Source organism: Vulpes vulpes, chromosome 11 (assembly GCF_048418805.1).
Source record: "Vulpes vulpes isolate BD-2025 chromosome 11, VulVul3, whole genome shotgun sequence".
NCBI classification, from domain to species: domain Eukaryota; kingdom Metazoa; phylum Chordata; class Mammalia; order Carnivora; family Canidae; genus Vulpes; species Vulpes vulpes.
The window spans coordinates 23,672,412-23,694,004 of record NC_132790.1 but is presented as its reverse complement, the minus strand read 5'-3'; the positions used below and the strand labels follow the sequence as shown (position 1 = coordinate 23,694,004).

The following is a 21,593-nucleotide window of genomic DNA, read 5'->3' as shown; positions in this document are numbered from 1 at the left end:
CTGCATATGCTTACTGTGGTAGGCATATGGTTATTAAGTTCGTCATTCCTGGGTGAAAGGACTTTGTAGACAATATACTCTTACTCTGCCTAATTCTCATAATGCCTTTTTGATTATCATCATCTTCCTTCTTCCCCTCTAAAGAAAAGGAATGTGGTGCGTGCTCACAAGTTTGCTGAACCAAGCCCTCTCCTGGGCATCAGGAGCCCAGAGATGTCCAAAGCTCAACACTCTGCTCTGGCCAAGAGAGACAAAACAAAGGAAAGTCCAGCTCTGTGCTAGGAACCCTCCAGTCTCTCACATACATGCTGTGAGAGCTCACCCTATGCAGCTTTGAAACATTGGTCCTCAGGGAGGAGACAGGACTCATAAAGACTACAGAATCAGGGAAGAGCAAGAGACTTTGTCTTTCAGAGTGATGGTCTAGATTTCTTAAGTGGTACATTGGAAGGAGTGTCAGATTTGGAGTTAAACAGCTAAGTATGTCTTGCTACTTTTTAGACCTTGCACAAATATTTAACTGTTCTGTGACCCACTTCCCTTATCTATAAAATGGGCACAAAAATTCCCATGTTGTAAGGTGGTTGTAAAGGTCAAGTAAGGGAATTTGCAAAGAACTGGGCACATGTTTGACACACAGTAAGTACCTAGTAAATGTTGATTTCCTTTTTTCCTACAACTTGATAAGGAAGGATAATGTTTATAAATAACATACAATTAGATTTTCATAAATCTTGTGTGAATACATTTGACTTTGAACTAGAGCATTTAGTCTATTGCATTTAAAGAATTTACTGGTATATTCAGGATTTTATCTAGCATTTTCTAATTTGTCCAATCTGTTCCATTTCTGTTTCTTTCCTTTATTCTTTTTTTTTTAATTTTAGTTCTTTTGTAATAGTAGTAACTTCCATTTCTTTTGAGTCTCAGTCCTGCCAGATTTTTTAAAAATTGAGATATAACTCACATAATATAATATTTACCCATTTTTAAAAAGAGTTTATTTATTAATTCATGAGAGACACAGAGAGATAGAGGCAGAGACATAGGCAGAGGGAGAAGCAGGCTCCATGCAGGGAGCCCGACGTGGGACTCAACACCAGGACTCCACGATCATGCCCTGGGCTGAAGGCAGGCACTAAACTGCTGAGCCACCAAGGCGTCCCAATATTTACCCATTTAAAGTATATGATTCCAGAGAATTTAATATAGTTGACCCTTGAATGACATGGATTTTAACTGGCCAGGTTCACTTATTTTTTAAATATTTATTTATTAGAGCGAGCAGGAGCAGTGGGAGGAGCAGAGGGAGAAGAAGAGAATCTAGAGTAGACTCCCTGCTGATCAGGGAGCCTGACATAGGACTTCAACTCATGACCCCGAAATTATGACCTGAGCCAAAACCAAGAGTTGGACACTCAACCCACTAAGCCATCCAGGCACCCTTGGGGTATGCTCACTTGTAAGAGAATTTTTTTTCAATAAATACAATACAGCACGGTAAATGTATTTTTTTTCTTTATGATGTCCTTAAGAACATATTCTTTTCTCCAGCTTATTTTATTATAAGAATACAATATGTAATATATAGCACATATAAAATATGTGTTCATCAACTGTTTATGTTATCAGTGAGGTTTCTGCTCAACAGTAGGCTCTTAGTAGCTATGGTTTTGGAGAGTCAAAAGTTTTACTTGGATTTTGGACTATAGGGGGTTAGCACCCCTTAAAACACCTGTGTTGTTCAAGGGTCAATTATATTCACAAAGTTGTGCAACTATCACTACTACCTAATTCCAAAAGATTTTCGTAACCCAAAAAGAAATCCCAGATCATTAGCAGTCATTCCCCATCTTCCCTCACCCCAGCCCCTGGCAACTACTAATCTACTTTTTATCTCAATGGATTTGCCTATCTGGACATTACCTATAAATGGAATCATACAATATGTGGCCTTTGTGTCTGAATTATTTCAGTTAACATAATGTTTTCAAGGTTCTTCCCTGTTGTAGCACCTAACAGAACTTCATTCCATTTTATGATAGAATAATATTCCATTTTGTGGATAAGCCATATTTCATTTATACGTTCAAAAGTTGAATGACATTTGAGTTTCTACCTTGTGGCCACTATGAATAATACTGCTATGGACATTGATGTACAAGTTTTTTGTGGATGTATGTTTTCAATTCTCTTGTGTTTATACTTAGGAGGGGATTTATGGGGTCTTTCGTAACTGTGTGTTTAATTATGTGAGGAACTACCAGACTGTTTTCCAAAGTGGCTGCACTCTTTTACATTACTGCTAGCAGTGGGTGAGGGTTACACTTTTTCACACCCTTGCCAACACTTGCTATTTTCCTTTTATTGTTATTATTATAGCCATCTTAGGCGCTATAAAGTGACACCTCATTGAGGTTTTTGTAAACATTTCCCTAATAACTGATGATGATAACCCTCTTTTCAACTGCTTGTTTTCATGTAAATCCCTGTTTTCTTAACATTTTTTTACATTACTTAGTTTCTCCTCCTGTACCAGTTTAGAAATTAAATTCTCCTTTTTATATTATTGTAGTCATCTCCCTAGAAGTTACCACATGCATTGCTAAGTGTGACATTCATTAATACCTTATAGTCAAAGTGCAGTTTGCTGAGATGGAAGAAAAGAGGCATCTCAGGCCAGATGAACAGAAAGAACAAAGATGTAGGACCAGGAAAGAGCTCAGTATATCCAGAGGTGCAAACTGGAACCTCATCCTGGAAATGATAGGGGAGCCAAAGAAAGTTGAAAAACGAAGAACAAAATACACAATGAAGATTTAATTACAATTTGAGGCAGAATGGGCCTAGAACAGATGGGAGAGCCTGGTGTGGGTAGTTTAAAGCCATCCAAGAAGGATCTCTGCCATGAGAAAGATCTCTAGGAAGAACAAAACAATTCCACCTCAATCTTGGAAGACTTTCCTGAGGCGGCCCAGGAGGCAGGGGCAGAGTTTGGCCTGAAACTGGATGTCATTAGCACTGTGTCCCTGCTTCTTTACCTACCCCAGGCCATGTTCATTGTGCCTCTATCCCCTACAACGGCAGTGTTTCTTTGGAGACTTTTCTTAAGATTCCTAAATCTCTTCATGATATATCTAAATCCTGCCCATCCTTCAATACCCAGTTCAAGTCAATCAACCCAATATATATTTTCTGGGCTCCCATGTCTGCCCTGGCCTAAGCTGAGAGATTCAGAAATAAATATAATGGGTGAGGGTTCCATCCTTAAATGAGCTCCCAGGCGGAGTGGGGGACACAGACCCATAACAGATGATTTCACTATACTGGTCAGTCCTAATAAAGGTGTGATGGACTTTTTATGCTTTCTGGGGAACGGGGAGGTGGTGAATCAGGGCGCCAAAGGAGAGAGGAAGAAGTTGAGCAAAGCTCATGAAGAATTAAATGTAGCCGGACTGTGAGATATGTGCTTGCCAGAGTAGAGGATGACCAGATTATGAAGGATGTTGAATACCCCACTAAGGAATTTGCTCTTGATCCTAAAAGCCATAGGGAGTTATTAAATAGTTTGCAGCAAGGGAGGCACATGATCAGATCTGTGTTTTAAGAAGAGCAAATGTGCCTATAAATGAAGAGCTAGTAGAGCAAGGAGGCCAGTGAAGGAGATCCACATGAAGCTTTCCTTGACAACTGCACCCCCCACATTCACTTTTCTTATGCTTCCTACCTCTACACCATCCCCGTGCTACGGGGGGCTGGAACATCCCTGTAAATAAATGGCTTGAGGTATCTGATGTGTGTGTGGACAGGGGAAGTGGAGCAGGAGTTGTGGCCAAAGCTGGAAAGTCGGGTGGTGCTGTTTCAGGCACAGGCCTCTTTGGGGTATGACCAGGCATCAGGCAAACGAAACCAGGAGGACAGGAGACATTGAAAGGCTTCAACAGGAGGGATGCCTGGGTGGCTCAGCAGTTGAATGTCTGCCTTCGACTTAGGGTGTGATCCTGGAGTCCCGGGATTGAGTTCCACATTGGGCTCCTCACAGGGAGCCTCCTTCTCCCTCTGCCTATATCTCTGCCTCTCTTTCTGTGTCTCTCGTGAATAAATAAAATCTTTCAAAGAAAGAAAGAAAAAAAGAAAAGAAAGAAAAGCTTCAACAGCAGCAGCTACTTAGACAATGGGCAAATGTCCTTTGGCAAACATTGAGTGCCCACTGAACGAAGGCAAGACTGGAGGCTTAGATGCTCTTCAACTCCCCTGTTTTCCCCCCCAGATTTTATTTATTCATGAGAGACACAGAGAGGGCAAAGACATAGGCAGAGGGAGAAGGTGGCTGAGCCATCTGGGTGCCCCTACCTCATTTAATTCTCACAGCAACCCTCTGCTGTGGATATTTGTAAAACCATCATACAGATGAAGAAACCAAGATTCAGGACAGTATGGTGAATTGCCCAAATCACCAAAGAATTAAAGGCAAGATTAATATATCGTTGGGGTAGTATAGAGGCAGAGAGAAGGGACCCAGCCTCAGGGAATGGTATTTAGAGCCAAAGGAACAAACTGTCAAGATAGAGAATAAAGACTAAGAGTAGGCATCTGTGGGTTGGAGCTAGAAAAAGAAGACACAAAGCCCTAAGGTAGGAAACCTATATCTAATTTTTGAAACTAAAAGGAGGTGTTCTTTCAGTTAAGTGTTACTAATTGTTCATTTGTCCTGGGACCTTAAAGGACAGAGTGGAGGAGAGTTCGAGGTAAAAAAAAAAAGTAGCTTTTAAAATAAGGTATCACCTCTCCAGACATGGGTCCCCCAGGAGTGAGGTATCTCTGGGTCCCCACCATTGCCCGGCTAGGGCCTGCCACAGAAAGGGTCTGGGCTCAGTGAATGAACAAGAATGGATGCATGAAAAAGAGCTCTGGCAAGTTAATCAAATTGGAGCCTCTGTATCCCCACCTGCAAAGTGGTGATTATAGCTACCTTGTGGATTAACCTTATACATTTGACTCCTGAACGACACAGGAGTTAGGGTGCTGAACTCTGGCACAGTCAAAAATCCATGTACACAGGGTCCCTGGATGGTTCAGTGGGTGAGTGTCTGCCTTTGGTTCAAGTTGTGGTTGTGGGGTCCTGGGATGGAGTCCGGCATCAAATTCCCCATGGGGAGCCTGCTTCTCCCTCTGCCTATGTCTCTGCCTCTCTCTCTGGATCTATTATGAATGAATAAATAAAATCTTAAAAAAAAAATCCTTGTATAACTCTTGACTCCCACAGAACTTAACTACAAATAGTAGTACTTTGGTTAACAGTAGTGTTGATAACAAACTGTTGATTAATACATATTTTGTATGTTGTATGTTTTATATATTGTATTCTTACAATAAAGTAAGCTAGAGAAAAGAACGTGTTATTAAGAGGGCAGGGCAGCCCGGGTGTCGCAGTGGTTTAGCGCCGCCTTCAGCCCGGGGTGTGATCCTGGAGACCCCGGATCCGGTCCCGCGTCGGGCTCCCTGCATGGAGCCTGCTTCTCCCTCTGCCTGTGTCTCTGCCTCTCTCTCTCTCTCTCTCTCTCTCTCTCTCTCTCTCTCTCTGTGTCTCATAAATAAATAAAATTTAAAAAAAAGAAAAAGAAAAAGAAAATCATGAGGGCAGCCCGGGTGGCTCAGCGGTTTGGCGCCCCCTTTAGCCCAGGGTGTGATCCTGGAGACCCCCAGGATCCAGTCCCACGTCAGGCTCCCTGCGTGGAGCCTGCTTCTCCCTCTACCTGTGTCTCTGCCTCTCTCCTTCTCCCTGTGTCTCTCATGAATAAATAAATAAAATCTATTTTTTAAAAAAAGAAAATCATAAGGAAGAGAGGGGTGCCCAGCTGGCTCTGTCAGTAGAGAATGTGATTCTTGATCTTGGAGTCTTGAGTTTGAGTCCCACATTGGGTGAGGAGCCTACTTAAATATATATATATATGTAATACAAATACATAAAAATAAATTATAATATATAAAATTATATATAAAATATAATATTTATATTATATAAATTGTATGTTTATATATAAAATAAATATATTTATATAATACATAAACATACTTATATAACATATATATATATTTTTTTTTATGATAGTCACACAGAGAGAGAGAGGCAGAGACACACAGGCAGAGGGAGAAGCAGGCTCCATACACCGGGAGCCCGACATGGGATTCGATCCCGGGTCTCCAGGATCGCGCCCTGGGCCAAAGGCAGGCGCTAAACCGCTGCGCCACCCAGGGATCCCTATATAACATATATATATTTAAAGATCTTATTTACTTATTCATGAGAGACACAGAGAGAGAATGAGAGAGAGAGGCAGAGACACAGGCAGAGGGAGAAGCAGGCTCCATGCAGGGAGCCCGACGTGGAACTCGATCCCGGGACTCCAGGATCATGCCCTGGGCTGAAGGCGGCGCTAAACCTCTGGGCCACCGGGGCTGCCCTGTATATATTTTTTAAAGAAAATCATAAGGAAGAGAAAACACATTTACAATATTGTGCTGTGTAAGTGGACCTGCGCTGTTCAAACTCGTGTTGTTCCAGGGTCAACCATATAGGGATTAAGAGAATGGCCTCAGGTGCCAGACCCCAATTCAGGTTCTGACATTTATAACTGTGTGAATAGGTAACATAGCTTTTCTGTTTTCTATTGGTAAAATGGGGATATTAATAGTATCTACCTAATGGGGTTAAGGAAGATTAAATGGGATAATGCATAAGAAGTAGAAAAGTCCCTGGAAGACAGAGAATGCTCAAAATGTGCTAATTATTACTGTGGGGATTTAAATAGGAAAATGTGATGGTAACCACGTCTAGCTCGGAGATCCTTCACCCCCTGCAGGTGTTCTGACAACCCCAACAGTCCTCCTCGAGTTCCTGTGTGGGCCAGGGTGGAGGGGACAGCTGGGGGCTAAGGATCAACCCTTTCTGGGTGGGGAGAGACCCAGGGCTCTGTTGTGTCGGACAGGACAGGGCGCCCTCTTCTGATCGAAGGCGGGAACAAGCTCTGGCCCAGAGTTTTGAGGATGGGCCTCCCTGATGTCTCTACCCAAAAGGTGCTCTTCCCTTTCCTGAAATGCCCGAATCGGCTCTGGAGAGCAGAGTTACCGAGAGGGGCGCTAAGGCCGGGGCAAAACTGTTGTAAGGTTTCAGAAGGGCGAGGCTGGGTAACTCGGCTAGACTTGGGGGCGTGGGCTGGAGAGACCGAGGTTAGGAAATGAGAGAATTCGGGGCCCTGTTGAATTAATCTTATGCTCTTTCAACAGGTGATGGAACGCAGCCGAGAGGTAAGGCGGAAGGTGGCTCATCCCGCGTGTCCAGCCCAGGGGTCCAGGGCTCTTCCGGCTGCCCCCACGCAGCGGGAATTGGCGGGGCGGGCTAGAGCCGGGCAAGCAGGCACCGGGGGACGCCGGACCGAGGGGGAGCGCCCAGGGTCCAGGTCCGCAGAGGTGGGGAGGGGCCAACGCAGGATCTGGGCGCAGTTTCCTCCCCGAGCGCGCTGGCCCCGCCCCCGCCGTTCCCGCACCGGCCCGCCCCCCGCCGCTGGCCCCCGGCGGGGCCTGGGCTCCCCTCGGGTTCCCCCAGCGCCCGGCCTGCGCTGGCGGGGCCTCCTCGCCGCCACAGCCTGGGTGAGTATGGGGATGGGTGAGCGGGACTGCCGGGCAACCCCGCTTGGGGGAGCTCCGCCACGCGGTCCGGCCTCACGGCCCAGCCCCAAGCTCTGACGGTGCTGGCTGGGGCTCCCCCAGAATCTGCCGCTGTCCCGACTTCTGAACTAACCCTGCTCCCCCACATGGTGCTGGGTGTGCATTGGTGGAGCTCTCCCTTCTTCACTTCGCAGGGACTGCTAGTTTTCTGGTTTCTCTTTAGGTGCCAGGGATGGGTGTATGTGTAGGGGCTGGGGGGCGGGGGCCGGTGCGCCCTGGAACCCCATACAGTAATTTCAAATCCCACCTCTGCCAGTTATTAGCCTGTGACCTTGGGCAAGTGTTTTTAACCTCCCCGATCCTCAATTGCCTCTACTGTGAAATGGAAATCCACAAGCTATAGGGCCTCTGTAGAATTATAGAGAGGATTAAAGAAATAATGTATATCAAGTGTATCAAGTGCTAATCAGGGTGCCTCATACTTAAAAGGTACCCGGTAAGTATGGATTCCTGCTGGAGGCTGAGAAGATCTCTGGGGCCTTTGTAAATAAAGTTGGGATACTCCTAAGAAAGCAGTATCCAGCAAGTAGTCCCTATGAAGAGGTTAAGAGCTGATTGGGGCTGAACAGCTGCCCTTCAGGTGGTGAGCTCCCTGTCCTGAGGCCTGGAGGAATAAAATGGCCATGTTGGAATGGCCGTATTGGTCATCTGAACCACATGATCTTCATGTTGCACAGCTGTGGAAAAAGGCCCAGAGTGATTAGATGACTTGTCCAAGGTCACACAGCTAACAGAGAATCCAGGCACACCTCCACGCTGTGGAATAGACCATTTCTCCAATCTCTTTATCCACCCCCTGCCTTGGGCAGTGCCTAGTAATTCACTGAGGATCTGGCCTTCAGTTTGGGCATCCCAGTGGCTCCTGAAGGATCTAGAATCACTGGCTTCAGGGAAGAGACTAGTGCTGCTAAAAGTATAGAATCAGGGTTTGGACTGGGTGGGGAAGTTACTCCCCTGTAGGCCTGTAGGGACTTCTAGTCCATTTGGGGATGATCCAAGAAATGTGTTTGATTTGGGCAGTCACCAGAGTCACTTCCAACTACCCTAGGAGATCCCTGGCTCCTGAAGGGAGGAAGGACTTTGGGCAACTGGGGCAGGCTGCCTAATCGGGCCTGGCAGAGGTGGGTAGGAGAAGATGGAGGAGAACACAGAGGCGTATTCACCTGGTTCTGGAATGTCAGGGTGGGGCCAGGAAGAGTTGGGGCTTGATCTGGTGAGACCTTTGAGTCCAGAGGGGCAGGTTCTTCATGAATCTAGGGATTCATGAAACTAGAGAGCCAGCCCTAGTTTGGCTGCTGGAAGCCCAAGTTCCAAGGATGGCTTTCCCTCAGGCTCATCATCTGGCTTTGAGGAAGGACCTTCTCTCTCTGCATCTTGGTTTCTCTGCTGCAGTGGGGACAGGGCTCACTGACTCATCTCTATAGGATTTGATTTACCTTTCTTTCTCTTCTGGACAGACACCTCTTCACTCTCCCCTCCTAATTTGACCTAACCTGACCTTTCTGCCCAGACCTCTGGGTCAGCAAGGAAGGGGTCACAGAAGGCAAGAGCTGCAGTTTGTGACCATCAGGGCCCTACATCTCCCCACTGCTGGGTCTTCCTTCAAGTTGTTGTAGAACCTGGAGTAGGTTCCCACTCTTCTCTTGGCCTCGATGTCACCTTCTATGCACTAAGGTAGGCTGGGCTAGGACTGTTGGTGTATACTCGGTTATTATAGTTCCTGACTTTCCTATTCCCATCGTGGGGGGGGGGGTCACAGTCCTCAGGAGCCTTTACTTCATCTCTGGTGGGGGATGGACAGGCCCCCATGGGTACTGGGAAGCCTCCAGAAGCTGACAAGGCAGCTCTTTGCAGCAAAAAGCAAGCCTAGGCTAGCACTAGGCCTGATTCTGCAAACCCTTTCACCCTCAGAGCACGTGAGGCAGGAGGCGGGGACAGGCAGGGGGTCAGAGTTCTATAGGCTTCCATGGAGTCCTTGCTGCCATGCACTGTGGTGCAGGCACACAGAACCTGGGAAGGGACGGGAAGTACAGAAGATGCTGGGCCAGTGAGTGAAGCAGGGAGAGCTGAAGGGAGGCCCTGAAGCCTGGAGGCTCAAAGGCCTATGGGTGTAGATGAGCCATCCTGTCCACTGGGAGCCTTTAGGATAGGTTCCTGAAACCAGAAAGACCAGTTAAACCAGCTCCTGTTGTCCTAGGCCTGTAAAGCCAGATTATAAGGGAGAAGTAGTTCTCCCAATATATTCAGGTTTCGTTTTAGCATAGATTGGGTTTATTGTCTTTACTCTGAAATTGAGGATGAATGTTCTCTTGGGATTTCCAGTCAGTCTTCAGGGCAGGGGCTGTCCAAGCTTAGGGGCTAGCTGACTTTCTTCTCAGACCCTTCAACCCATAGCACAGCAAAGCTGAGGACTGAGCACAAGGGCCAGCTTCACCACTGAGTCCCAGCCTTGCTGCCTTGGGTCTTGACAGCACATTACTTCATCCCCAGGTGTGACAAGATGTACCAGGTCCCACTGCCACTGGACCGGGATGGGACCCTGGTCCGGCTCCGCTTCACCCTGGTGGCCCTGGTCACGGTCTGCTGTCCACTTGTCGCCTTCCTCTTCTGCATCCTCTGGTCCCTGCTCTTCCACTTCAAGGAGACTACGGCCACACACTGTGGGGTAGGGCTTGCCAAGTGGGGTCGGGAAATGGTATCTCATATTCAGGCCCAGTTGGATCTTTTTGGATCCTGGTTCTATTTTTTTTTTTTTTAAGACTTTATTTTGTTCATGAGAAACACAGAGAGAGAGAGAGAGAGAGAGAGAGAGAGAGAGGGAGAGACACAGGCAGTTGGAGAACAGGCTCCATGCAGGGAGCCTGACTTGGGACTTGATCCCAGGTCTCCAGGATCACACCCTGGGCTGAAGATGGCACTAAACCGCTGAGCCAATAAATAAATAAATAATAAATAAATAAATAAATAAATAAATAAATAAATAAATAAACCGCTGAGCCACCCGGGCTGCCTGGATCCTGGTTCTATTTTAACAGGATTAGTGAGCTCTCCAGTGGGATCCATCAATCAAATTGGGCTGCTGGGGGTTAGGGTGCCTGCACATCGGGGTCTCAAGAATTGGCCTTCTGCCACTTTTCATGAAGGTCACTAGAGCCTAGTGTGCCTGAAGTTGGGCAGCCCCAGAACCCAATCTTTACTTTCATAGAGGGGCAGATTCAGGAGCCCCAGGGTTTTGTGAGGGATAGAGAGAGAACAGGCCTGAGGTTGAGGGTGCTGGAGCCTCTCAGTATGGCACTGTGGGCTGTGCCTGTGTCTGTGGGATTGTGATTATGTATGCGTGTGTGTGGCTGTGAAGGACATGACTGTATGTGTGTGGGAGAGACCGTATCTGTGCGTGTCTGGAGGAAGGCCTGATGATGTGTGTGCGTATGTATTCCATATGTGTATATGAGCTACGTTCCCATAGGTAGCCATGTATTCTGTAGACAGGAATATGGAATGAGTTTTTTGACAGGAGAAAAACGTGAGTTTTTTCTGTAATATATCAGAGTAAAGAGAGTGAGACCTGTATTGACCTCTGTTACATGCCTAGTTCATCCACTGACTCTGAATTACCTGAGACACAGAGGCTGAGCCTCAGCTTCCTCATGTCTAAAATGGAGTTGATAATTCCCATCCTCCTTCTCAGGGCTAGTGTAGAGGTAGACAGAGGAAGAATAGGCAGGTGGTTTGGGAAATGTGAAGGGCAAGAAGCAGAAGGGAGAGGAGGAAGAGGAGTTTGTCAGGTTGGAAGGTAGGGAGGAGAGGAAGAGCTTAGGGGCTCTAGGTGGAAAAGAGGCAGGGCCTGGACATAGACCCTTGGAATAGCATCAGAGAGAGCTATGAAGGCCCTCACTCAGCTCAACTTCCCACCTTCCTATAAAAAGCATCTGCTCCAAAAATAGGGCTATGACTAGGACTGGGGTCTGGCTGGCGGTGTGGAATGGGGCCTACCTCTTTTGTTCATAGGACTTGAAGTTTTTCCTCTCCTTGATTTGTCAATGGATAGATATTGGCCTTGAGCTGTGGGTGGCCAGTCTGATGAGCCCCCGGGCTGGGAGCTATCAGAAAGAACAGAACTGGAAGGAAAAGGGGTGACCAGATGATGGAGTGGGGGGGAAAGGATCAGAAAGGGTCCAACCAATGGCTTTTCCCAACCTAGTTTTCACCTTAGATAATGCCTCAGATGTTCCTGTCACCCATCAACTCCTTTGTATCTTGCAAAACTCTTCTCAAATGTCTCTTCCTTTGAAAAGCCTTCCCTAGCCTCCTTGGGGGCAGACTTAATCACTCCCTCCTCTGAGAGTTCCCTATTTTTCATACAGCTCTATCAAATCATATTTGTGTCTTGTTCCCCACCAGACCAGGAGCTTCTTCAAAGTGGGCATTACATCTGAATCAGAATTTGTTGAGTAAATAAATAGGACCCCCTCCCCGCCGCCAATGCCTCAGGAATTGGTACCTGGTACCTGGTGCCATGTTGTCATAGTCCATCCAGAAAATTATAATATTATTTGTACGGTATATGGAGTTAAGTGGAGTAAGCTATTTGCTCTGCCCCTCATGGCTGACTCCTAAGGGCTAATGGGATCAATAACCCAGCATACCTGATATATGTATAACCCATTCTTGGCATACTAGTTGGAGAGCTAAGGCATGGGCATAAGGGCACAGGTACCTGGCCACTCTGGGCCAGGACTGAGCTTAGTGACCCAGGGGGTGATTTGTCCCCACTCCCTGGGACTACTATGTTGGAGCCACCTAGGGACAATCCAGGTGGATGTATGTTCTGAATTTCTCACCTAGAGTATTCCAGGAATAGCCAACCCTAGGAATAAAAGAAATAACCTTAGTCTAATGCATCTATAATTAGATGACTTTGCCTTTGCTTGCATATCCCTAGTGATGGGGAGCTTCCTTCCTATCCAGGCAGCCTATTCCAAGGAGGCTGAGTAACTAACATTTGGCAGACTCTTGTAGTGAGGATACATTCTCTTTCAGGTGAATCCCTGTTTTTGCACTGGGTCTGCTTCGGGACCCTGAGAGCTGCTTTCTCCTCCTGATGTTACGCCAGTCCTGCAGAGATGGGACAGCTGTGATGGGGGGGTCCCTGAGTTTACTCTTACTGGGTAGCATAACTCCAGTTCTTTTAGACAACCCTCACAGGACATGTGCCCCTAGTTTTGGCCCAGTTGGTCACTGTTTCCTTCATATGAGGCCCTGATCTGGGCATAGGACTTCATATGGCCTGGGCAGTACGGTCAACAGCAGTACTGTTGCATTCCTATTACTGGCTGTTAGACCCCTGTTAAGGTATCTTGAACTGATGTTAGCTGTTTCTGCACAGCAGGCTGGACATTGATAACCTCATATTCAGTCCCATCTAGATATGTTTTGTTTTTTAAAGGTTTTATTTATTTATTTGACAGAGAGAGAGCATAAGCAGAGGGAGCAGCAGACTTCCCACAGTGCAGGGTAGCTCAATGTGGGACTCAATCTCAGGACCCCAGGATCATGACCTGAGTCAGAGGCGGATACTCAACCGACTGAGCCACCCAGGCGCCCCTAGAGCTCTTTTGGGTCTTGAATCTATTATCCTAAGATTAACTAGCTCTTCAGTTAGGCCCAACAGACATAATCCTGCTCCAACAAAAAGGGGTGAAATCCTATTCTGCTTTCTCCCTTCCCCTTCCCAGAGACCTGCCCGTATCCCAGGACACAGCCTTCAGAAAGGTACCTACACCCATCCTTGGCAAAGAAGCTACTGTAGGCTGACCTTAGCCACTATCACTCTTATCTTTGCAGAGTGTTCCAGGAATTATGATATGGCCTTGTTGGCCTTGGGAGGGCTGTGTGCTTGGGCAGGCGTGGAGATCTGGGCTCTGTGGGCGGGAGGGCAGGCTCTGGGGAGCTAGGGGTGGGACCCTCCAGTCCTAGGATAGTCTCAGTCTGGCTAGAGCCCTCAAGCCAAGCCCCGGATCCGTCAGCACCCAGTGTGAGTGTTGCCCAGTGCGCGCCCCTGCCCTATTTTTCTGATGCTGAGCTGGAGTAGTGGACTGGGGATCCCTTAACGGAGGGAGGCATGAGTCCCAAGGGAGGTTTGATCCTAGGCCTTTTAACACAAAGCCATTTCTGTCTGTCCCCCAGAAGGGAACCCTGCTCGCAAGTCATGGTGGTTGGGGCAGTGGGGGGTGAGAGGAGAGAGTTCTCTGCCTAGTGGAAGAAGCTCAGCTCCCTTGGTCTGAGTTTGTCCTTGCTGGATCCAACCCAGCATACAGGCTCAAGGTGAGTGGAGAAGTTTCCTGTGACTCTCAGGTTCCTATAAACTTTGGATTGGGTGACACAGTCTTTTGAGAGAGGAAGGAGGTAGAAATCTGGGCTTCTGTAGGGACCCTGGTATCTTGAGATGACAGTGCTGCTGGCCTGAGGCTTGGATCATTCTAAGCCTGGGGGTGTGCTGGTTGGCAGCATGTGGCCCCAGAGAAATAGGTTCTGGGCACTCCCACTGTTCCTAGTTGAACTTGGGTGAAGAGCAGGAATGTGGTCAGACAGGGTCAGTGGGAGGGCTTGGGCCAGTCTGAGCCAAGGGTCCTTTGTCTAGGTTATTTGGCCTGAAGAAAGCCTTGACTTGGGAGCTTTAGGCTGTCAGGTGGCTGAGGCCTTAGTCCTAATGTTTGATCCTGGCATAGCTCTCCTCTTCTATGGAACAAAAATAATAACCTTTCTACCTCTGACCCTTATGAGTGGGTATGAGAGTCTTGAGAATGAGGTGGCCCACCAGAACTGCCCAGGTTCAGGCCACTGGGAACCTCTCATCTCCAGACTCTTCAGGAGGTGGACCTACATGACCATTGGGCCAAAAGGGTTCCTAAGAGCTGACCCTGCCTGACTCAGCAGCTCCTGCCCCATCTCTCTCTGCATCTCCTTATCTTCTGCACTGGCTCTTCCCAATACCCAGAGGAGCCAGCTCTGGGAAAGGTCCCACTTCCCAAGGGCCAGGTGTCCCACCAGGCCCCAAGTCCTGTCCCTTGCCCTGCTTGGGCACCACTCCCTACAGGATGTTCTCTGCGGCCTCACAGCCCTTGGACCCGGATGGGCCTGTGTTCCGGCTCCGCTTCACAGCCATGATCTGGTGGGTCATCACTTTCCCCATGTTCGGCTTCTTCTTCTGCATCATCTGGTCCCTGGTGTTCCACTTTGAGTACACGGTGGCCACTGACTGTGGGGTGAGTGCCAAGCTCCCCCGCTCCTGGGTCAGGGCCAGGTTGGGAGATGGTGGTAAGATTGGAATCAGAGAGTGGGAGAAAGGGGGAGGCTCAGAGAGAGGGAAGGGGATCTAAAGGGATGGCAGGGGGAATTTGTGAGCAGGGACAGAGTGAGAGTGGATTCATAGTCCTCTGAGAGTAGAAGATCACAGAGTCCCAGGGATTGGATGGGAGAGGGAAAGAGAAGGGAGGGAAATAGGCAAGAGAGGTCATGAGAGGGAAGAGGAGGCTGATGAAAAACCAGACTGGGAAGGAAGCCAGGACTGAGAAGTCAGATGGGGCCTGGAGCCAGGAGAAGTCAGAGGTGGTGGTAGGTACCCTGGAATCTTCTAGTGTGGTTTTTCCCTCTGGCAGCCTCAGGTCCTACAACCTGTGTCCACTCAGGGCGCTCTGCTGGTTATAAAGCTACATGGACTTCTTGCCTCTAGGAGCAGTCCACCAGGCCTTTCCCAAGGGTTCGGGGCCAGAGGTTCTATCAGGGGCCTGGAACTGAATATGGACTTGCTCTTAGCCTCTTATCCTGCAAGAGACAGTCCCAGGCCCAGTGAGATGGGACTCCTGCTCTGATAAAGGGGAGCATAGGGATCAGGGGGCCCAAAGGAAGCGCTTCATCTAGCCTGAATGTGGGGAAGACTTCCTTCCTGAAGCAGGGGGCATTGCAGCTATTCAGGTAAAGAAGAATTTTGCGAATGCCAGGCTGATGACTTATGATTTTATCCAGAGGGCAGTGGTGAGCTTTAGAATGATTTTAAGCAGGGGAGGGACGTAATCGGATTTATGCTTTAGAAGACCATTCTGGCTCCTGAGTGGAGAACAGATTTAAGGGTAGGTGGCAAGAATAGGGAGATCAGTGAGGAGGCTAGTGTAATAATAGTTCATGCTACTGGAGAGACCAGAACTAACATAGGGATTATGAGGATGGAGAGGTGGGGATGGAGTCCAGAGAAGGGTAACTGGTTGAATTGATAGGGATAAGAGGTTGTGTCCAGTTGGCAAGGGATGGGGGCAGTAGATAGAAAAATCATCCATAACTTCAGGGGACTTTATCAAATGAATGAATCTCTAATGGTGAAATCTGAGGTGTTATAATAAGGAATTTTTTGGACCCTCACCCTTTATACTATGTTAATTTCTTATCTACTGACCTGCCATAGATCCACTGAGCCACATCTTCCATGCCAGTGGAAGGGTTTCTGTTCTTGGGGAAAGGGGTTATGTTCCCATCTCAGTACCTGAAGTTCTGAGCTCATGGGGAGACTTAGAGTAAACTGGGGACCTGGTCTCTGATAGCTCCTGATGTTGCTAGCATAGTTGTTGAGTTGGGAACTTGTGTGTGGGGGATGGGGTGACAGATATGAATATCTATACCTGATTGTGTGTGTGTGAAAGAGAGAAAGAAGAAATGCCTGCTCTCAGCATCCTACCTCAACCCCTAATCTGAGAGCAACTTCTGAGGATGGCATGAGTAGCCAGAGGGCCCTCCCTTCCTCCTGAGATGTCCCCCAGCTCTTTGCCATCTCTACCCTTTACCTGTTTCCCAATTAGGGTTCTAGGCCCTCCCAGCCAAGCTTTAGAAGCTCATGCTAAAAAAAATTAAAAACAAAACAAAAAAAGCTCCTGTTGGTTCTGCTCCCATTACACTTGCTGGGGTTGGGGCAGGAGTTTTCAGAATGAATATTCTAGGAAGTAAAGGCAACACCCCTACTGACCTTACTCAGGGGACCTACTCAGAGGGGCCGAAAAGTGAGGAGACTTGGAGGTCTCAGAAATCTCTGGCGAAGATAGGATTTCCACCGCTAGCTCATGTGCAGTCTTGCCATGTTCAAGAACCACATAGCTCACCAGCTATTTGCGGGCTTTTCAGCAAAAAATTGGTCTTCTGAAAGCCATCACTTGTAGCCATTGTGTACCAAACATTGCAGACGCTCTGCAGACATTATATTTAATATTTGGAACCATCCTGCAAGGTAGGTGGTAGCATCCCTATTTTGCCAGTGAGGAAGTTGAAGCTCTGGGAGGTGAAGTGACCTGCTCAAGGTCACTCATCTAATAAAGGCAGAGATGGGATGCAGACCTGGATTTGTGTGGCTCTGAAGCCTCCATGCTGCCTCTTTCTACTCAGAGTGAGTATCTGAGCCTGGTCTCAGGCTATGTTATCATCTCAAGCCTTAGCCTTGAGAACAGCACCCTGTCCCCAAGCTGCCTCTGAGAGTGTGGAGGGGAATCTGTTTCCTTTCCCGTGAAGGCTTCAAAGCCCCTGGCTGGTGTTCCCCCAGGCGAACCCTGCTCCATGAGCTACCTCCATCATTGCCACCTGCCCCGCCTTGATGGAGACCCAGTCAACATCCCCATTAAGAGAAAGAAAGGGACCTCTTAGAACTCCACCTCTGAAGACTGGCCCTGCTATAGTCACAGCAGGGTCATTTCCTCGCTGGGTCACTGGGCTCTGGCACTGCTCTGGGTCTTCTTGAAAGTCTAAAAAAGTCCACAGAAAGTGTGCGCAGCAAACTGATAGCTTCCAGTCCTGGAATCCTTTGGAAATGCAGATCCTCATATTCCAGACTGGCTACATTCTCACACAAGCCCTGGTGAGTTACATGCATATTAAAGATAGGCCCTGGAGTCTGAGAGGTCATCCTCCTATCCCTGGCTGTCCTGTCACCATCTACACTGTTGTTCATTCATCCCTCATCCTCTCACCCTGTCACGCAACACACCAGTTCTCACATGTGCCTCTTCCTCCTTCCTCAACTTTAAAAAAATTTTTAAAGATTTTATTTATTCATTCATGAGACAGAGAGAGAGAGGCAGAGACATAGACAGAGGGAGAAGCAGGCTCCCTACAGGGAGCCTGATGCAGGACTCGATCCCAGGACCCTGGGATCATGACCTGAGCCAAAGCAAAGGCAGACACTCAACCACTCAACCACTGAGCCACCCAGGTGCCCATCCTTCCTCTACTTTATTTATTTATTTATTTATTTATTTATTTATTTATTTATTATTTATTTATTTATTCATTTCCTTCATTCATTCATTCAAGACACACAGAGAGAGGCAGAGACAGGCAGAGGGAGAAGCAGGCTCCCCATGGGAGCCCTAAACAGGACTCGATCCCAGGACCCTGGGATCATGACCTGAGCCGAAGGCAGACACTCAACCACTGAGCCATCCAGGCACCCTCTTCCTCAACTTTAAAGAATAGTACTCCAATTCCTTAAGGAATGAGGAATTCCAGGCTTTGAGAAAGATGAATGAGAGAGATGCATAAGATTAGGGTCATTTTCTTAGAGTATCCCAGGTTAAGAGCACCCACTTTCTTAAGCATAATCAGGGTGGGGGTACCCTTCTGACCCAGCTCTCCCAAGATCTCACAGGACCCTCTACCACCTTGGCACACCTACCCAGAAGAATAAGTGGAACTGGGAGCAGTCAGAAGAACAGCTTAGCTGTCGAGTGAATCCAGCACTGTCCCAAGGAAGCTCAGGTGGTCTGTAACTCATCCCTGTCCTCAGGACTGTATCTAAGGTCCTGGGCTCATGGACCCCCCACAAGGCCTTACCAAAGGTGCATCTCTGTGCTACGGGCTCAGAGAGCATCCGAATCTGTCTACAGCTTCACACAGCCATGTATAGTTTCTTTTCTTTTCTTTTTTTTTTTTTTTAAAGATTTTATTTATTTATTCATGAGAGACACAGATAGAGACACAGGCAGAGAGAGAAACAGACTCCATGCAGGGAGTCCAATGTAGGACTTGATCCTGGGACTCCAGTATCATGCCACCAGGACATCCCAGCCATGTATAGTTTCCATCAGGCTACCTGGGGGCTGGGACCTGGAAGGGGACGTCTCCCAGGAGAGCTCTGGGGAGTGCCCCAAGGAGGCCTTCCTAGAGTGGAAGGGGCTGGAGCAGAGCCTTAGGAGAGCCAGGGTGATTTCTGGCAGATGGAGAGAAGGCTCTCCAGGGGGTGGGGCCAGTGGAGGCCTGCCACCAGACGGGTCACAACTCTTTAGGTGCCCAATTACCTGCCTTCGGTGAGCTCGGCCATCGGTGGGGAGGTGCCCCAGCGCTACGTGTGGCGCTTCTGCATCGGCCTACACTCGGCGCCCCGCTTCTTGGTGGCCTTCGCCTACTGGAACCACTACCTCAGCTGCGCGTCCCCGTGTCCTGGCTACCGCCCACTTTGCCGCCTCAACTTCGGCCTCAACGTCGTGGAGAACCTTGCGCTGCTAGTGCTCACCTACGTCTCCTCTTCTGAGGACTTCAGTGGGTGCCCAGATGAGGGAAGGAGGAGCAGGGAAGGGTTGGGGAGGGCCACCCCCACACCCTCCCTCGCTTGGACCTTCAGATGGAGGGGTTCGGATGCTCCCTGAAGTGCATGCTCCCAATGCCCCCTCTCTCCCTCCAGCCATCCACGAAAATGCTTTCATCGTGTTCATTGCCTCATCCCTCGGTCACATGCTCCTCACCTGTATTCTCTGGAGGCTGACCAAGAAGCACACAGTAAGTCAGGAGGTACGGTCTACCCCTAGTGGGGCTCCAAGCGGCCCAGAGGAAAGTCAAGGACACCCATCCTCGGGATGCGGGTAATGATGAGGTGGGAACCAGAGTTCTAACGGGAATCCGGGCTGGGCCTGGGACTTGGACTTGGGGACAAGTGGAGGGTGATCAATTGGTCAGAATCGAGGGCTGTGTTCCAGTAGGATGGAAGACGGACAATAGAAGAGATGGAGGCTCCAAGTGGGGATAGAATGTGGGAGAGCACTCACCCTGCTGTGGGTTAGGAATGGTGTCAGGGGTCTGTGGTCTATAATAACTCCAGTGCCCCCTACGTCCCCCACACCTTTCTTCTCTCCACAGTATGTAGAGGTGTCAGGTGGGTGGGTGGCTCCAAGTAACTTTTATATTCCATCCTAAAGTGGGAGGGGCAGGGACACCACTGCTCCTTGGCCTCATTATACTCCCAAATGCAGGGAGGGATATGAACATGCCCATCATTTCTGCTGCCCTTGCCTGTATCCCCTTCCATAACCAAGGGAGCTAAGACACAGCCCTTAGGAATTGAGGCCAAGAGGGGAGGCTGCCCACACACATCCAACAGGCTACAGAGTGATCAGATAGCCCACTCCCCTAGGACCGCAAGTCCTACAACTGGAAACAGCGGCTTTTCATCATCAACTTCATCTCCTTCTTCACGGCGCTGGCTGTCTACTTTCGGCACAACATGTATTGTGAGGCTGGAGGTGAGGCCAGGCTGGGATCCATAGGTTGTCACAGTGGCTATGGGACAGTTGTGTTTTCTGTAGTGTGCGATATGATAGTGGTCTTGGGGGCTGGCTGCCATCGTGTCTTCTGTATAGAGATGTGGTGGTGGGGACTTCTTAGGAGGCCCCGGGAGGGTGGGGTGGGGGCAGAAGGCTCACAATGCCCTGTTTTTGTGTCCTCACAACAGTGTACACCATTTTTGCCATCCTGGAGTATACTGTTGTCCTAACCAACATGGCATTCCACATGACGGCCTGGTGGGACTTCGGGAACAAGGAGCTGCTCATTACCTCCCAGCCTGAGGAAAAGCGATTCTAAACCCTTTCTCTGCTAGGAAAGAGGCAGTCCACTGCCCAGAAACTAGAAACAAGAAACTACTCTGGCCTTCCCCACCCCGTGTCCTCTGTGGGTCCTGCTGAAGCTGGGGGCGGGGCGGGAAGAAAGGAGGAAGGCACAGGACAGGGCTTCGGACAGCCCTGCTCCTTTCCCTCACCCCACTTGAAGGCACAGGAACCTTCGAGCAGCAGCGTCACCCTTATCTGAGAAGCCCCAAGAAGCTGAGCTGGCAGGAGAGCTCCACCATCTGGTGCTAAAAAAAGTCCTGAGGTTCATAACCACCACGGTTCTTGGTCTTTACATAGCCACCTTCTTGCTGAGGTCGGGGACCACTTAGCAGTGGCTGCTACCTGAAAACCACAGCCATTTCTCTCCACAGGGTCATTCACTTAACTGATGTGTCTAGTCCTCTCCTGTACACACCCTGGCATACCTAAGGCCACAGTCCCCTGCCAGGTTTGCTCAGGTGTTCTAGGCCTGAGCTCACCTCCAATTTAGCATGTACCTTTCCCTGCCTGAGCCTCAGTGTGTCCATGTGGGTAATGGAGGGTTGGAAGGCTGTAGGATTTTTTTTGGGGGGGAGGGCTGTATGATTTTTAAGGGCTTGGCCAGTCTGCGGTTCTGACACTGCCTTATGGAGGTGGTGCTCTGTACCTGAAGGGTGATTTGCTCCAGGAAAAGCACTGGTACAGCACCTCTTTTCCTTCCCTTCTGAAATATCTGGCTTACAAACTCTTTCTTCTTGGCAAAGGTGTGGAGTGGGGTCAGAGGCAGATTCCTGCCCCAAAATGGGCTCTCTGGGATCCCCCTCTACTCCTACTGCCCCATGCCCTGACCTCTTCTGGTTGTACATTTTATTTTGAAGGAAAATAAATTTTTTTTCTTTTTTGCCAAAAGCCTGGGCTAGGCCTGCTTGTCTTTGTTTAATGGAACTGAGGTGAGAGACAGGCTCCAGGATG

General features: G+C 48.7%; 1 protein-coding gene across 10 annotated transcripts; it reads left to right on the top strand.

The window, feature by feature from the left end:
- Nucleotides 1–7,005: 7,005 nt before the first annotated feature.
- PGAP2 (post-GPI attachment to proteins 2) lies at nucleotides 7,006–21,530 on the top strand. Of its 10 annotated transcripts, XM_072725807.1 has the most exons (9): nucleotides 7,006–7,077; nucleotides 7,288–7,308; nucleotides 9,186–9,402; nucleotides 10,219–10,393; nucleotides 14,825–14,993; nucleotides 19,047–19,299; nucleotides 19,442–19,548; nucleotides 20,168–20,276; nucleotides 20,486–21,530. In XM_072725807.1, the coding sequence occupies exons 4-9, from the start codon at nucleotides 10,260–10,262 to the stop codon at nucleotides 20,614–20,616; spliced, it is 903 nt and encodes a 300-aa protein (XP_072581908.1). In that variant the 5' UTR covers nucleotides 7,006–7,077; nucleotides 7,288–7,308; nucleotides 9,186–9,402; nucleotides 10,219–10,259; the 3' UTR covers nucleotides 20,617–21,530. The 10 variants fall into 10 exon arrangements, with proteins under 10 accessions (XP_072581908.1, XP_072581914.1, XP_072581909.1 ...); XM_072725808.1 differs by lacking the exons at nucleotides 7,006–7,077; nucleotides 7,288–7,308 and adding an exon at nucleotides 7,538–7,650 and having other exon boundaries at nucleotides 19,442–19,536; XM_072725806.1 differs by lacking the exons at nucleotides 7,006–7,077; nucleotides 7,288–7,308 and adding an exon at nucleotides 7,538–7,650.
- The last annotated feature ends 63 nt before the right edge of the window (nucleotides 21,531–21,593 follow it).

Coding starts and splice junctions, on each gene's coding strand:
- PGAP2 (XM_026010587.1), top strand. CDS start 10,229: ATGTACCAGGTCCCACTGCCACTGGACCGGGATGGGACCCTGGTCCGG. Junction 19,300..19,441: donor CTCCTCTTCTGAGGACTTCA/GTGGGTGCCCAG, acceptor CTCTCCCTCCAG/CCATCCACGAAAATGCTTTC. Junction 20,277..20,485: donor CATGTATTGTGAGGCTGGAG/GTGAGGCCAGGC, acceptor TCCTCACAACAG/TGTACACCATTTTTGCCATC.